A 17411-nucleotide genomic window follows, 5' to 3' on the forward strand; every position below is an offset into this window, starting at 1 on the left:
TAGCAACCTATTTTAGTCATTCATCCAGTGATCAAATATTAATTGAATATACAGAGAACTAGGTACTTTCGGAACTGACAGGAAGAAGGTGCTTAAGTCTATAATCACTGCGATTCAAGACTTCTGGCTGTCATTCACGAACTCATCAATCCAAATCAAGACTAGGGAGGAAGAGCATACAGAGGTGTAGGCAGAAAATCTAGGTTTAGCCCTGGCATCAAATTGTTAAAATGCAGTTAAAGTAAATCTTGATTTTTTTTAAGGCAGGTATAATGCAGGATGGCAGGCTTCCCAGGTGGATCAGTGGGAAAGAATCCACCTGCCAATGCAGGAGATGCAGGTTTGATCCCTGGGTTGGGAAGATTCCCTGGAGAAGGAAATGGCAAGCCCCTCCAATATTCTTGCCTGGAAAATCCCATGGACAGAGGAGCCTGGTGGGCTATAGTCCACGGGGTCACAAAAGAGTCAGACCCCACTTTGTGATTTAACAACAACAATGCAGGATGGCAATTCGCAAATATTTTGGTCTCAAGACTCTTTCACACATTGAAAAATTATTAGGGACTCCAAAGAGTTTTTGTTTCTGTGGGTTGTATCTATAAATACTTCTTGTGTTAGAAAAGAAAGCTGAGAACACTTAGAATAATAATTTACCAATCCGTTTTAAAACAAAACTAATAACCCATTACATATTAACATAAATAACATTTTTATGAAAAATAATTGTTTCCCAGAATAAAACAGTGAGAAGAATGGCTCTGTTTTGCAGTTTTGGAAATTTCTTTTATGTCTGACTTAATGGAAGACAGCTGGATTCTCACACATGCTTCTGCTTCAGCCTGTTACATCACATGCCATGCATCTTCTGGAAAATTCCACTGCACTCTCATAAAACAATGAAAGGGAAAAGAGAAAACGACACCTTATTTTCCCCAACTTTATCAAGATATATGACATATACCACTGTGTAAGTTTAAGGTATATAATGTGATGATTTGATACACATGCACTTTGCAAAATGTTTACCACAATAAGGTTGTTTAACACATCCTTTATCTCATAAAATTACCATTTTGTTGTTGGTACAGTGAGAACACGAAAGTGCTGTGCTCTTAGTAACTTTCAAATATACAATATGGTATTGTGAGCTACAGTCACCACGCTGTACCTTAGATCCCCAGAACTTATTCATCTTATAACTGGAAGTTTGTACTCTCATTTCCCCCAACCCTCAGCCCCTGGTAACCATCATTCTGATCTGTTTATAAAAGTTCAATGATTTTAGATTCTACATGTAAGTGGGGTCATACAGTATTTGTCTTTTTCTTCCAGACATTCATTTAGCATAATGCCTTCAAGGTCCATCCACGTTGTCACAGAAGGCAGGATTTCATCCTTTTTAGTGGCTGAGCAATATTCCCTCTATATCTACACACACCGCATTTTCTTATCCATTCACCAATGGACCCTTAGGTGTTTCCGTATCTTGGCTATTGCGAATAATGCTGCAAACAACGTGGGGTTATAGACATCTCTTCAGGACAGTGGTCTCGTTTCCTTTGGATATGATGATAACAATGTTGATGACGATGATGATGTTGGTGATGATAATAGTATTAGCTTGGCTAGACTTCCTGAAAGTGTCCCAGAGATCCCTGGAACCCACACTGAAAACCACTGATAGAGAAGAAAAAGCCACCAGCTTCAACTCAGAAAACTCAAGTTTGGATCCCCTGTGACCTTAAGCCAACCACTTAATCCATCTGAGCTTTTTCTCCCATAAAATGGGGGATTATTTAATAGTATCCCCATTAAAGAATTCTCATGAGGACTATAAATGAGAATTGCTCTACTGTTGGTAGTAAATATTAGGTCTTAACTTGTTAAGTCTTATTCTGTCTAGCAGACAGAAATAACAGAGAAAAATGTTCAACAGCCTTTCTTAATGTGCAGAGTCCTTCATTTTATGTGAAAATCTCTGCTGTGGCTGGAACCACCAAAGTTTCATTGCAGACCTGGTATGATGAGGAAACTTCTGTTTTCCTCATCCACTGAGTATCAGAGCTTCCTGCTTCATCAATGGCACGTCTCTACCAGGGACTCAATTCTGTTGCCCCTGGGAACCTGACACCTCAGCTACCTCCATGCTGGCAAAGACATTCTGTTTTTTTCACTTTGCTCTTTTCCATATCACAGTTTTGCCAAATGCTGCTCTTTGGAGGAACCTCGGCCATGAGCCAATGTCTGACCGGCAAGGAAGGCTGGGAATTTGAGTTCTGCCTTTTGGGAATTTCTCCAAATACAGAAAGGTTTGTTGGAAGAGATGGCCAGCTATGACTATGCCAGATACCCATCTCACCGGACCTAGCTATGGTGCGGTTTGCAGCTGTTGTCACTGGGCTAGGGGCAGGGAAATGCCTTTTTCAAAGATGACAGTGCTGGAATTCCCGGCTTTTTGCTACTTTCCTCTTCCTTCCTGTGATTGTCCTCTTTCTCTGTCATCCCTGCAGTCAGCACATGCTCAACTATTTAATACATAGATCATTCTGGAAATTACATACTAACAGGTGTGAACTTGAATGCATAGGGCACTGGTGTAGTCATATAACTGAGTTCTGTGTTGGAGTATAAGAAGATGGAAGAGCAGCGCTTGGGAAGCGGAACAGCGTCTAAGGACGAGCAGGTTCAATTAAGGAAAAAACACACTGTGCGAGCCAAACAAAACATCTGTACGCCAGACCAATTTTTCATTATTCAATTAGCTTGGCATAGGTTTGGAGCTTTAAAAAGTTTTTTTTTTTTTTTTGCATTGTGTATTCGCCCTGCCCCCATAGCTGCTGGTGTAAATAAACTGCATCTCCTGTTGGTGGAAAAAAAAAAAATTTTAAAGTGTTTTTAAGTGGATTCTTCTTTACTTCCATCTCTTATAGGTTTCTTGTCTTGCCATGTTTTTGGGGTCACTGTCCCTGTACTGCTAAACTGACATTGTTTCTACCAGAAGGCTCAAACACATTTTAATTTGGCTCTTAAGTCCTGTGATCAAGCAGGGTCTTTATCAGCGTGGGTGACAGACATACTCCCCTTGGACACAGATCAATGCAATAGCCACACAGATAGGTAAGCCCTTGTTCTGACAGTGTCCCTGGAGGAGGGGGACACGGAAAGTCACCAACTGGTGACCCCCTTTTCTAACTTAAGCTACCCTTCTGTATTTCCCTCCTGTCTTAGCCACTCTCTCCTTGAACTGCTAGGTTTGTAGAGCTTTGTACCTTCCCACTCTTTTATCAAAAACTCATCAGGGAAGATCCCCTGGAAGAGGAAATGACAATCCACTTCAGTATTCTTGCCTGGGAAATCCCTTGGACAGAGTAGCCTGGTGGGCTATGGTCCACAGCATCACAAAAGAGTTAGACATGACTGAAGTGACTGAACACGCATGCACACACTGGTTGGCCAAGACCTCTAAACTTCCCATCCGGTTTAAGGAAGCCTGAGATGAAGAACTTTGGGTTTTGATTTCTCCCAGACTGTATTTTCAGTGAGTGATAATAAAATTGCCACTCAGTAAGATTTCATTTATTCTAACTTCTATAAAGTTATGTTGTTGTTCAATCGCTAAGGCGTGTCCAACTCTTTGCAACCCCATGGACTACAACACACCAGGCTTCCCTATCCTTCACTATCTGCCAAAGTTTGCTCAGTCTCATGTCCATTGTGTTGAAGATGCCATCCAACCATCTCATCCTCTGTCGTCCCCTTCTCCTCCTGCCTTCAATCGTTCCCAGCATCAGGGTCTTTTCCAATGAATCGGCTCTTCGCATCAGGTAACCAAAGTATTGGAGCTTCAGCTTCAGCATCAGTCCTTCTAGTGAATATTCGGGGGTTGATTTCCTTTAGGATTGACTGGTTTGATCTCCTTGCTGTCCAAGGGATTCTCAAGAGTCCACACCACAATTTGAAAGCATCAATTCTTTGGCACTAAGCTGTCTTTATGGTCCAAGAAGTTAATTTGCCAGTTACATGTTAAAATTGAAACTCTTCTTGGAATAAGTCAGACCAGAAGACTGACTTAGACTCTCATATAGATAACTTCCATACCATGGAAACAGGGACTTCTGAAAAATTCCTCAGTCGTCCTCTTAGTTTTGGGCTTCCCTGATAGCTCAGTTGGTAAAGAATCTGCCTGTGATGCAGGAGACCCCGGTTTGATTCCTGGATCAGGAAGATCCCCTGGAGAAGGGAAAGGCTACCCATTCTAGTATTCCGGCCTGGAGAATTCCATGGATAGTCCATGGGGTAGCAAAGAGTCGAACAAGACTGAGTGACTTTCATTTTCACTTTTCCACTTAGTTTATAAGGGTAGGATGGTTTTAGACTAAGGGGGAGAGAGACCCTCCTTTTAACAACCTTTTGAGCATTTGAGTAGTGGCGGATACGGCCAAGTAAACTGTGAACTTCTTGATTATATGCTCACTGCTTTTCTAAACTTTGTGACAGTAGCAGAGACATGGTTTAACTAATTCCAGCCCACTAAAGTTTTGCACTGAAACATTTTGTGGGGGACAGATTAATGATGCCCTGAAATACTCACATCCAACTCCTGGAACCTGAATACGTTGTTTCACAGCAAAAGGGAGTTAAGGTTGCAGGTGAGCATTAAGGATGCCAGTCAGCTGACCTTCAGCCAAGGCGAGAATCCTGGTTCATTCAGGTGGGCTCACTGTAATCACAGGAGCCTTATAAAGTGGAAGAGAGAGGGGGAGCGTCAGATCAGAGCCACCAGGTCTTTGAAGAAGGCAGCCGTTGGCCTCTGGAAGCTGGAAGGGGCGAGGTGATACTTTGTCCCCGAGCTCCCTGAAGGAATGTGGCCCTGCTGATGCCTTGACTCGGTCTGGTAAGACCTATTTTAGACTTCTACCTGAAACTGGAAGTAATACATTCATGGGTTTCCTAAAAATTCTTGACCAAACTGTTCTGCAGTTGTGACAATTATTACTGCAGCCCCAGAAAGGGATACACATTGCTTGGAGCAGTTCCTGCTTGGATACTTGGGTATTGCTGTAGGTCAGCACATTCAGGGAGATGGTCAATGGGTGGGGGGAGCTCTCCAGCTCATGAACACAGCCTCTGCTTGTGCACAGCCCTCCCTGCCCTCATTGTTTTAATGGCATTGCTTTTGTGTGTTTGGAGTGGGATTCACCTGATGAATCCTTCAAAACTTCACGAGTTTTGATGCTTATCCAGGCTCCTGTGTTAATTTTTAAACTCTCCTGTGAGGAAGAAAACTATTCCAGAATATGAAAAGCGGCCTTGTTTTTCACCTTTATTTATGCTATTGAAGTGCCATTCACAGCTGTGGTCACGTGGGGGGAAATAAACAGGCGGGAGGCTGGGGTTGGGAAGCACTGCCTTCCGTCCTTGGTCCTTCCTCTTCCTCAGACAAGCCATGGGTGTATGGATTTTGTTCTCTCATAAACAGTGACAACAACTTTGTCAAGTTCCTCCAATCCTTTTGATCTTTGAATTGAAACTGTGGGTTTAATTTAGGGGAAAACTAGTATCTTAAGTTGTGCTATTAACGATGTCAAATTATCCCAATATGAACATGTTACATATCTTTGTAACTAGTTGTCTTATTATTTTCTCATAGTAGTGTAAGGCTTTTTTATTTTTTATAAAGTTCTTGAGGATTCTTATGTTACCGCCTTTTTTTTTTTTTTTTTGCCCATATCCATCTGCGTGGTTGCTGTTGTTCCTTTATATGCTGTGTTACCTCTGAATTATTGAGTAAAGACTGGGGGACGCATTCCCTTTATCGAATTGCTTCTCATAGGCCAAAGTATCTTTTGTTTAAGTTTGTGCCACAGTTTACGGAGACACCAGGAGAAGGCGTTACACAGCTCACACCCTAGCCCATATGCCTCCTGGTGATTTTGGTTGGGAAGGAAGAAGGACTTTAGTGCAGAGAATCTCTAGCATTAAAATGTGCGCCCCAAATTCCCGTTCGTCCATAGCCTGCCTGGATGCCTCTATGAGCACCTGCATGGGCTGCTGATCTAGCTCACCCTCCCCTGGCCCTCAGGCTGGGAGAAGCAGGAGGAGAGAAAGCTCAGGGACCAGCTGACCGCTCCCCTGCTTCCCGCGTGCTTTCATTCAACGTTCTGGACCTTGGGGCACGTTTAAAACATCTCAGAACTTTAAGATACTGACACCTGGGCCGAGCTTGAGCTCCAGGTGAGGCCCAAGACAGAAGATTTTAAAACTCCACAGGTGATTCTCATGTGCTGTGGAGGCCAAGCTCTGCGGCCTCAACCCTGGTTGGCCTGAACAAGCCCACTGGCTGGAGAAGGCGCTGGCGGACGTTGCGGTTTCTTTGCTTTGCCTGGTCACCAGGGAAGCAGCCTCTGCCAAGGGTGGTGGGGAGACCCTAAGGGGGCCCTCTGCCCCGTCTGTGGCTCTCACTGCTTTCCTCTCTAGATCATGTGTCTCCCACGTGTGGACCTGATGACCGGTTTTCCTAGAGGTTTGCCGTAGCCTTGATGCTAGTCCTCAGAGTCATTAATAACCTTCTTCTGCTAGGCTGGGAAGAGAGAGTCTCCAGTTCCAAAGGGTCTGCCTTTGTAACAGCACCTTGAGGCTCTTCTTTACTTTTACACCTGGAAGAATAAAGGGGAGCCAGCCTGAGAGACTAAGCTGGACGGGTTGTGGTCATCAGCACCACGTGTATCTTCTCTCAGGTTGGGGGGTGGGTGGATGGTGGTGGAATCTCAGGACTCTGGACACAGTGCCAAGTCTGGGATTTGATTCTTTTTTTTTTTTTTTTTTAATTTATTTTGGCTGTGCTGAGTCTTCATTGCTGCCTGGGCATTTCTCTCATTGCAGCAAAGGTGAGAGGGGGCTGCTCGCTAGTTGCAGTGTGCGGACTTCTCATCGCAGTGGCTTTTGTTGCAGAGCTCAGGCTCTAGGGCACATGGACTTCAGTAGTTGGGGTGCACGGGCTTGGTTGCCCTACAGTATGTGGGATCTTCCTGGCCAGATTGAATGCATGTCTCCTGCATTGGTAGGTGGATTGTTTACCACTGAGCCCCCAGAGAAGCCCTGGGATTTGATTCTTACCTAACAAGTTTGCCCCTCAGAGTTGTTGTGAGGATTTAATGTGATAAAGTGGAAAGACCCTCCCTCCCCCGCAGTGTCATCTTTCAGGAGATGCCCACAGGTGTTAGCTGAACTTGAACTCCTGTGGTGTGAAGAGGACGGAAACATTAATGTGTTACAGGAGGATCAGTGCGCTGAGAATAAGAGAATCTTCGAGCAGGTGGTGTTACAAATGGCTTAGGTGTTTCTTGGTGGCTGTGAGTCATACCTTTAGTGTTCCCTTTTGTTGGGATTGCTTATTAGATTTTGTTAGAATTTAGTTAATTAGACTTTTTTGTTAGCTTACAAGAAGGCGCATAATAGAACTTGCAGGACTATTTAGAAGCAAAATAGAAATAAGCTATTTAGCTTATTTCAGGCTTGTACTGGCTCGAGGCAGACCCTGCTAGAGTTGACTTTTATTGTTAGGACTTCCAATAGTGGTGGTTTTTCTTTCTTTCTCTTTTTTTTTCTGAACCTCTATTAGAATAAAATATCACTATTCCAGGTCTGGCCCTACTTCAGCTCTATCTAGGCGTTGTCCGGGGATTTTATGGTATACGTCACTAATAAGAGAAGTCAGCAGAGACTCCTAGGTTCAGGTATGTGACCATAAAATTAACATTAGATAACGCTCAAGGGAAAAACAGATCAGGGTCTCTGGTCAAGTGATCATAGATTACCTTCTGCCTGCCCACCCCCCCACCCCCGCACCTGCTGCAACCTGCCCCAGTTTTAAGGTTATGAGCTAGAGTGTTGCTGGGAAATAAGTTGAAGTCCTAATTCCCAGTATTTGTGAACATGACCTTATTTGAAAATAGACTTCCTTGATCAGGTTCAAAGAAGGTCATTAGAATAAGCCCTATGTCTAATCCTGTATGTCTGACCTTATGGAGAGGGGAAGTTAGGATGCAGAGACAGACAGACCCAGGGATGACAGTATATGAAGATTAAGGTAAAGATTGGATGGTACATCTACCAAAACAAAGAATAAATGGGATTATCAGCAAACCACCAGAAGCTGGGGGAGAGGCATGGAACACTCTCTCCCCCACGGCCTTCAAAAGGAACCAGTCCTGCCCGGGCCTTTATTTTGGACTGCTAGCCTCCAGAACTGTGAAACAAATGTATTTAAGTCACCGGTTTGTGGTATGGCAGCCTAGAAAAGTAACACACCCCTTTACCCTCACTCTGCCTCCTGGGAGAAGTGATGCTATGGATCGGTTAGGTTCAAGGACACTCACTGAATTGTTAGGGTGAAGCCTGAAAATGTTGCTATTTAGCCATCTTTGATCTTCGGAAAGGTGAGTGTCACATGATCCAACATAGAACATTCTTTGTGTGTGAGACCCCTAAATAAACCTCATTAGGGTGGTATGGAGGGTCGTCTCTCCCTTGTCTGGAATGGGAAGGGGCTCCCTACGGGGTATCCTGGCCACCTTTTTCTTTGGCTTTTTCCTTATGATATTGGTTGCTCTCTATTCCATATAGACAGACAAACTGTACCTGGGGACAGAACCGCAAAGCTTACTTTCCCTAAAAAGGTCTGAAGTTGGAGACCTTTTAGTGTTCTGAAGGGCCTATAAAAATTATAAGACCTGGAAAAAAGGATCCAAAATACAAATATGTAACCTTTTCAAAATGAACATCTAGTGTCTATGCAAAGTAACGTCTAACTATCGGTGCTGAGCTGGCTACCTAGCTACCTTAATATGCCACATTGAACAAAACTTACATATTTAAGTTTATGTGGATGGAGCCTCTAAAAATTAGTCCCCAAAAGTCTTAAACAACCCTGGCTCTGGGGAAAAATGGTCTTTCCTCTAGTCACCATTGTCTTATTCTTACAACTTGTTCCTTGCTGGTTTATTTCTTGACATTCAAGATAAGAGACTGGATTTTAGGGCAAAACAGGGTAGAACAAAGCAATCTTTTGTCCTGCTTCATCTCTGGTTATAAATTTCTCTTGGAAAAATGATAGTGTTCTGAATAATGGGTTAAGAACAAGATTCAGGCATTTGTGTCCTACCAATATGACTCTTAACCTCCTTGTAAAAGTACTCAATTTGAATTGTTCTTCTCTATAAAAATCTCTCATTAAAATAAAACAGTGATCCCTCATGGCTTTCTAATCAACCTAATATGCGATTTAGAAAGGACTTGAAATAAAGTTGTACCTAGTGCTTCATTTATCTTTCCAGTGAACTCTTAATAAACCTCATAGCTTAACCTCTCTTTTTCCCAACAAAGACAGATAGGAAGTAAAGATGTAAGAATGTTACTTCATTGGCTATGAACCTATGAAACTGAAGGTAAAAATTGCAGGGTTCTGAATAGAAATGAGTCTTCTAAATGGATGTGGGGCTTGGCTGTCCTTCAACCTTATGGAATATCGATCTTTTATGTGAATACAGGGTCTTCCCTGATAGCTCAGTTGGTAAAGAATCTGATTCCTGGGTTGGGAAGATCCACTGGAGAAGGGATAGGCTACCCACTCCAATACTTTTGGGCTTCTCTTGTGGCTCAGGTTAGGTTTAGGGTGAATACAGATCTTATAAATACCTTAAAATTGGTAAAAGGTAAGATCAGCTTGCCTTTCTCTAGTAGAACCTCTTCAACTCTTAGTACAAAGTATTAGAGTGAATGGGGCTTGTATGGTGGTTCTTATGGAAGTACTCACAAAGTATTGGGTTGGTCAAAAAGTTGTTTGGGTTTTTCACAAGACGGCATGGAAAAATCCAAATGAACTTTTTGGTCAACCTGATATTTACATCCTGGGATCAGGGTTTCTTATGAAAAGGCTTGTAACTTAGGTTAAAGGGCTATCATTATTTAATGACTTATCATTTATGCAGAAAATACTTTTCAAATATCTCCTAAGTGTCAGGCATGATGCTGAGCCCCAAGGATACCCCCTTGGCTGAAGCAGTCCCTGCTATGAGTTTACAGTTCAGTAGGAAAAAGTACTAACAATGGTAAGAAATTCTAGGGTGGCAGCAGTTTTGGGGTACAACAGGGAGCGCAGAGAGACACTTAGATTTGGGGATCAGATCAAGAAAGCTTTCTGTAGAAAGTGATCAAAAACTTGAGACCTCAAAAAGAAGGCTTTATCCAGACAAATTGAATACATTTCCTAGAGACAGGAAAGCACAGCATGTAATAAGAAGTGAAAGTAATTCAATATGAGGTAAGGATCCTCCAGGGAGAGATGTGCCTGAAGAGGTATGCAAGAGTCGCATCTTGAAGGGCCTTGTGAGCCATTTGGAGAAGTTTTAACTTTATCCTGAGGGTGACACACAGCCATTAAATGACTTAAGGCAGAGAATGGAAATGATGGGATGAAAGGTTTGGCAGTGTGGAAAATGAATCAGAAGGGAACTAGCCCAGTATAGCATCACCGACTCAATGGACATGAGTTTGAGTCAACTCCGGGAGTTGGTGATGGACGGGGAGGACTGGCGTGCTGCAGTCCATGGGGTCGCAAAGAGTCGGACATGACTGAGCGACTGAACTGAAGTCCAGTAAAGAGGCTGGTGTCAAACACAAGGTGAGAAGTGACAACTGTGGAGCCAAAGAAAGTGGGGGATTAATAAAACATTAAAAGTATCAGTAGATCATAGTGACTAGGTGTGGATGTGAGGACAGAAAGAAAAATGAAGACTGAAGGTTTTTAGCTCTGTGGGGTGGTACCTACCCCTCACGGAATGTGAACTAGAAAAGAAAAGTTTTAGGGAGAAAGTAATGTCAATTTTGATTGCAATGATTTGGAGATAGAGCACAACCAAGAGGAACTGCTTGGTAAATAGGCAGGAGTCTGGACAAGGAAGGTGCTAAGGATTCCTCCAGGACCAGCACCTCAGTTGTCAGGGAGGATCTTAGGAAGAAGGGAGTACTGAGTTGAGCCTTGAAGGATGAAAAGCAGCGATCATAGTAAAGAGGTGGAAGATGCCCCAGACAGGGGGAGCATCTTAGTGAAAGAAATCAGAACACAATGAGGAGTTGCAGGTAACACAGAGGGGTTGAGATGGAGTAAAAAGGCAGGAAATAATTCTTTTTTTTTTTTAATATTTTTTTTGGATGTGGACCATTTTTAAAGTCTTTACTAAATTTGTTACAATGCTGCTTCTGTTTTATGTTTTCTTGGCCCCGAGACATATGGGATCTTAGCTCCCCAATCTGGTATTAAACCCGTACCCCCTGCATTGGAAGGTGAAGTCTGAACTCTTGGACCCCAGGCAAGTCCCAGGAAATAATTCTTGATGGGCTTTCCATGTCACACGTGATGCACGATGAACCAGGAAGGAGCCAATCAGATTCTAGGCAGGGGAGAGCCCCGGTTACATCTGTGCTTTACAAATTAGATTGGGCACTAACACAAGCGTGAACTGGAAATGTGAATAAGCTAGGCCACTTTGGATAATATAGCACTATTCCTGTCAAAGTTAAAGTCCTGAATGAATGCCAAGGCAGAGGGGATGGAGAAAAAAGGAATGAAACCAGGCGATACCAAGTGACAAAAGACCTAGCTATGGACTCTGGGGGGCAAGAAAAATGGCAAGAATGGTGTTCAGGGATCTGACCTGGCCACTTCATAAGCTAGACAAGACGGGTGATGGGAAAAAGTAACTATTGAGAAAAGCAGGACAGATGCACCTTGACCCTTGGGTTTTCATTCTACTGAACTCATGAATTATTAAAAGACTGGGGTTTTTGTTCACTACAAGAAACATTTATAACTTTTGTCTGCAGTAAAGAACTTGCAGTGATGTCATATTTCCTTTTCTATCAATATTAAGGATCAGGAATTATTTCACTCTGAAAAACTACTTTTCTCCCAAGGAGACAGCAGTACTCAACATATGGGAAAAAAAATATTACTGTAACTTAGCATTTGTAGGCATTTTTTCTCTCCCAAATAATCACACACAAATCTCTGCAACAAAGTTTTTAATAATTTGTCCAAAGCCTCAAGATATTACTATGTGGCTACTTATTTTCCAAGTTTCAGTTGAAATAAAAATGCTCAAAGTCTTTTCTGAACATCTTTTCTAAATGGTTACCATTATTACTGTTGTGATATTGATACTTTGTCCCATTCATTCATAGCCCTTTTATCTGCTTCAGATTATATTTTGTTTATATATTTGGGTCTCACTGTACTATAGGGTCCTAGGTCGGTATCTGCGTCATATAGAGTAGTAAGGATTTTGACTGTTCCCCTGTCTGGATTTCTAACTGGAGGTCTAAGTCTACTTTGTAATACATGGAAACCTCCATACTAATTAAGAGATCCCCAAGACTTGCCTGGTGGTCCAGTGGTTAACACTCTGCACTTCCAATGCAGGGGGTGAGGGTTTGATCCCTGGTTGGTGAACTAAGATCCCACATGCTACACAGTGTAGCCCCTCCCTACATGAAAAAGAGATCCTCAGTGGTAACATGAATAAATTTAAACCATGGTGTTAACTGGGCTTCCCAGGTGGCGCAGGTGGTAAAGAACCCATCTGCCAATGCAGGAGATGTAAGAGACTCGGGTTCGATCCCTGGGTTGGGAGGATCCCCTGGAGGAGGGCATGGCAACCCACTCCAGTATCCTCACCTAGAGAGTCCTAGGGACAGAGGAGCCTGGTGAGCTATGGTCCATAGGGTCACAAAAAGTTGGATAGGACTGAAGCGAATTAGCACACAAGCACACGGGGTCAACCATGGAAAAGTGGCGGGAAGACCTGTGGGTGTGCGTTTGTGTGCTGGGGCCTGAGATGGGGCAAAGAAGGATTGCCAGACAATCTCCTTTTATTTTTCTTTTGGATGAAGGAAAGCTCTTTGCTTCTAAAGAGGAAAAGACTTATTGAAAGAAGTCCCGCTTAAAACTATGTTCTTTCTGTGACCATATTCTTTTTTTTAATTTTATTTTTAAACTTTACAAATTGTATTAGTTTTGCCAAATATCAAAATGAATCTGCCACAGGTATACATGTGTTCCCCATCCTGAAATGACCATATTCTTAAGTGGAGAGATCTGAGTGAGCCTTTCTCCAGCAGAAGCTGGCTTAATTGGATTCCAACTGGGGAGAATGAATTCTTCATCAGAACATATTTTATTTGCTTAAAATGAATATTGTTGCAGTTACTCCCTGTTTGTCAACAAAGTGGTCATTAACAGCTATCAGTGGCTGACCTTGACAGATTCCATTACTGAAATAATGAAGTCTGATGGGTTACTATTATTAACATTTGCTAATGGTTTCACATTTGCTGAGCAAGAGATGGGGGTGAAATAGAGCTGCTTACTCAGGCAGGTTGACCACCGGGGGATGGCAGGAAGTAGTGAAAAGCACAGGGAGCTTGATGAAAAATGAATGGCTCCCAGGAAGCATTTCTACAAATGAATGCAAATTCAGATATATATCTTTTAACACCATGTTGAAAAGGTTGATTACTTAAAATTAGACTCACCAGATGTTTTTGTGGTAGGCAGAAATGGGAAACTAAGCAGGAGGAAAAAAGAATTTATCCTTTTAAAAGGTCCTAGTTATTTCCCGACAGCTGGTAGGAAACTGAACCGAGATGCCAAAATGAAGAAAGCAACCAGTTCAGAGTGAAATGGAGGAGAAAGGCTTAGAAGCAAGAGAAAGAGAAGATGATGAAATCCGATTGAGTGCTGGCATTTTTGAAACTTGGAGCTTGGGCTCTCAAAGGATAGGATTTTATTTTTTTCTTCTAAGCAGCTTCCTTCTCCCTTGACATACTTCTAGACTGTGATAAATGTCCTTCCCTTGTCCCCAAAACCATTATTAAATTTTCTTTACCTCCAGACACATGACCCAGCAACAAATATCCACACAGCTCCTTCCACCAATCCTTGGGGCTCCCCTGTCAGCTTTGGGCCAAGGAGTAAACTTGCTCTTGCGATACAGTTTGGGAGACATTGGGAAGGAAGGTCTCAAATTCTTTCCTACTTTGCCTAGGTTTTCCCATCACAGATGCATTTCTTTGTATCTGTTGAGCATCTCGATCTTTCTGGCGCTCTCTACTTAAAATGCACCCATTTCTGAAAGGGCTGATAACGTAGAACCTATTAGCTCTTATCAACTAACACTTTATCCCAAATAGAAGTCCTATGGGTGCTGAAGCAGGTGGAATGAATTATTTTGAGGAAATTACTGTTTTTCCTTCCCCAAGTGCTACTTTTCAGCAGTGGAAAAGCCTGTTAGTGCCCTCCTACAATTCTGAATAGAAGGCTCCTTCTCTGGTTTAATCTGTGTTGCCAAAACTTCCTGGATCACTAATAACCTGATGGAAGTCAGTTTGTCATATGCCTTTATATAGTGCCAAAGAGCCCAAGATAATGAATAGTGGATACATGTAGGGGCAACTTCCTTTAGAAGAAAAAAATATTGTCTTGCAGTTGTTGCTGTTCAGTCGCTCAGTCTTATCTGACTCTGTGATCCCATGAACTGCATCACGCCAGGCTTCCCTGTTGTTCACTATCTCCTGGAGTTTGCTCAAGCTCATGTCCATTGAGTTAGTGATGCCATTCAACCATCTCATCCTCTGTCGCCCCCTTCTGATCTTGCCCTCAGTCTTAGCATCAGGGTCTTTTCCAATGAATTGAGTTCAGTTGCTCAGTCGTGTCCAACTCTTTGCGACCCCATGGACTGTAGCACACCAGGCTTCCCTGTCCATCACCAACTCCTGGAGCTTACTCAAACTCATGCCCATTGAGTCGGTCATGCCATCCAGCCATCTCATCTTCTGTCACCACTTTCTCCTTCTGCCTTAAATCTTTCCCAGCATTAGGGTCTTTTCCAGTGAGTCAGTTTTTTGCATCAGGTGGCCAAAGTATTGGAGTTTCAGCTTTAGCATCTGTCCTTTCAATGAATATTCAGAACTGATTTCCTTTAGGATGGACTGGTTGGCTCTCTTTGCAGTCCAAGGACTGTCAAGAGTCTTCTCCAGCACCACAGTTCAAAAGCATCAATTCTTCTACAATCAGACTTCTTTAATAAGGTCCAACTCTCACATCCATACGTGACTACTGGAAAAACCATAGCTTTGGCTAGACAGACATTTGTTGGCAAAGTAGTATCTCTGCTTTTTAATATGCTGTCTAGGTTGGTCATAACTTTTCTTCCAAGGAGCAAGTGTTAATTTCATGGCTTCAGTGACCATCTGCAGTGACTTTGGAGCCCCCCCTCCCCAAATACAGTCTGTCACTGTTGTTAGTGACTTCTAGCAAACGAAGCCTTCCTAAAACAAAACATCTGTTGGGTCAGATAACTCTAAGAACTTCCTCTAATTGGTGAGAACTTCAGTGGTAAAGTACACTACTTTACAAAATTTGGAGCCAAGACTGACATAAAGAGGAGGAATTGAAGTGAAGGATGGGTGGTATTTCAACCCTGACATCAAAGAGTCTGTTAATTGGGGAAATACCAGGCAGGTCCTAAGGGAGACACAGAACAAGTGGGGTGCAGTGAAGGTGGAGAAATGGGCAGGTCTCTGAGGGCAGAAGGACTCATTTAAGCATTCAAACATAAAGAAAAGTATTTCAAAGTCATCCAAAGGGTGATGGGAAACCACTGAAAAGTTATTAAAGATCTTTATTTACGTAACTCCTATCTCAGAATTTTGCTGAATAAGGCATCAAACTTAAGGTGGTTTGAGCATTCAAGTATTCATCTACAGGTTAACTGGGTTAATAGCTGCACAGATTAATGAGTATGTAAAAATTTTGACACTTTTCTGACCACTTGATTAACATGAAGGTACTTTATAAGAATGAACTACAGAGTACGTGAATAACAGCTGGAATTTTCCTTCAAGTAAATGATGGTGTGACCCTTCCTTGAGGATGAATCTTACCAAGTATTGAAACCAGCTTTTAATAAAGCAGTAGAGGGTGTTAGTTTTCCTAAGTTATAACAGAAGTTGTTGAGAGCATATGATCGTTACACGTAACATCTTCTATAGCACAACAAAGGAGGCAAAGACCTATAGTAAGGTAACACAAGACTGTGGTTTTTCCTGTGGTCATGAATGGATGTGAGAGTCGGACTGTGAAGAAAGCTGAGCGCCAAAGAATTGATGCTTTTGAACTGTGGTGTTGGAGAAGACTCTTGAGAGTCCCTTGGACTGCAAGGAGATCCAATCAGTCCATTCTAAAGGAGATCAGCCCTGGGTGTTCTTTGGAAGGAATGATGCTAAAGCTGAAACTCCAGTACTTTGGCCACCTCATGTGAAGAGTTGACTCATTGGAAAAGACTCTGATGCTGGGAGGGGTTGGGGGCAGGAGGAGAAGGGGACGACAGAGGATGAGATGGCTGGATGGCATCACCAACTCGATGGATGTGAATTTGAGTGAACTCCGGGAGTTGGTGATGGACAGGGAGGCCTGGCATGCTGCGATTCATGGGGTCGCAAAGAGTCGGACACGACTGAGCGACTGAAGTGAACTGAAGGTAACACAGTCAAGGAAAATTAAGTTCTTTGCTTGGCTAATTATACTACTTTCTGTATTTCAAAGCCCTATTTTGGACTATGTAGAAAAATACTGATACTACTTATAAAATGGCATTTGATCCATGAAGAAAAGAAGTTACTGGTGGAAATATTAATGTTTAGAATGCTTCTAAGCACTTGGTCATCTCTGTGTAAATGACTTAAATCTCTATACAACTTTTCAATTTATTCCTCAAATAAAATACTAAGGACTTCTGTACTGATTCTCTTTGGTATAACCCTGTTTTACCATGTGCATTTGAGAGTAAACATTTCTTTTAAAAACTCTGTAATTTAAGTTCTTTAATTATGACTTATTTTCCCAACAGTCAAGTAAGGTCACATTACAAATAGCTATACAACTTTGAGTCAGTATATTGCTTGTATAGACTTTAAGGGCAAATACAAATCAAAATCAAAAGCATAAATTCTCCTTATTAAAAATAAGGCGAAAGACATTCCCTTTCCTTCCCTTAAAGCATTTTCTTTTGTACAGTTGTAAATTCTTTCTCTGACTCTGAGCTTTAAATCTTTTACAAAGCCTCTTGCAAGTCTTACAACTAGGAATGTCTTTAAGGACCAGGGAGCCAACCCTTTGAAATGCCATCAAGGGACATAGGGCCTTAAAATAGCAATAGATTAGTCTAGTGGCTATTTTAGAGATAACTCGGGACTACTGGATTCCAGGCAAAATTTTTTGGAGTTGGCCAAAAAGTTGGTTCAGGTTTTACTATAAAATGCAATGAAAAACCCAAATGAACTTTTTGGTGAACCCA

The 17411-nt window shown here is 42.3% G+C and overlaps 1 protein-coding gene and 1 long non-coding RNA gene across 16 annotated transcripts in view; one reads left to right on the forward strand and one right to left on the reverse strand.

The window, feature by feature from the left end:
* HTR2A (5-hydroxytryptamine receptor 2A) overlaps positions 1–17411 on the reverse strand; it is a 64756-nt gene that overhangs the window by 15409 nt on the left and 31936 nt on the right. Inside the window, exon 4 of one of the 3 annotated variants that reach the window (XM_086329004.1) lies at positions 762–6656. The exons of the other annotated variants lie outside the window; for them this stretch is intronic. Within the exon in view, the coding sequence (XP_086185130.1) occupies positions 6559–6656 (98 nt within the window). The 3' untranslated portion in view covers positions 762–6558. Of the gene's footprint in view, positions 1–761; positions 6657–17411 lie in introns of those variants that run through there. 3 annotated transcript variants of the gene reach the window in all.
* The window catches only part of LOC147361435 (uncharacterized), a 421857-nt gene continuing 408852 nt past the window's right edge, over positions 4407–17411 (forward strand). For 3 of the 13 annotated variants that reach the window (XR_015137903.1, XR_015137902.1, XR_015137905.1), the window contains exon 1: positions 4455–4894. This is a non-coding gene — a long non-coding RNA (uncharacterized LOC147361435). Of the gene's footprint in view, positions 4895–17411 lie in introns of all 13 variants that reach the window. The other 10 variants (XR_015137906.1, XR_015137900.1, XR_015137896.1 and 7 more) reach the window with 10 other exon arrangements.

Source organism: Bos grunniens, chromosome 12 (genome assembly GCF_055505025.1).
Source record: "Bos grunniens cultivar Pamir isolate PY7600 chromosome 12, Bosgru_T2T1.0, whole genome shotgun sequence".
Classification (NCBI taxonomy): Eukaryota; Metazoa; Chordata; class Mammalia; order Artiodactyla; family Bovidae; genus Bos; species Bos grunniens.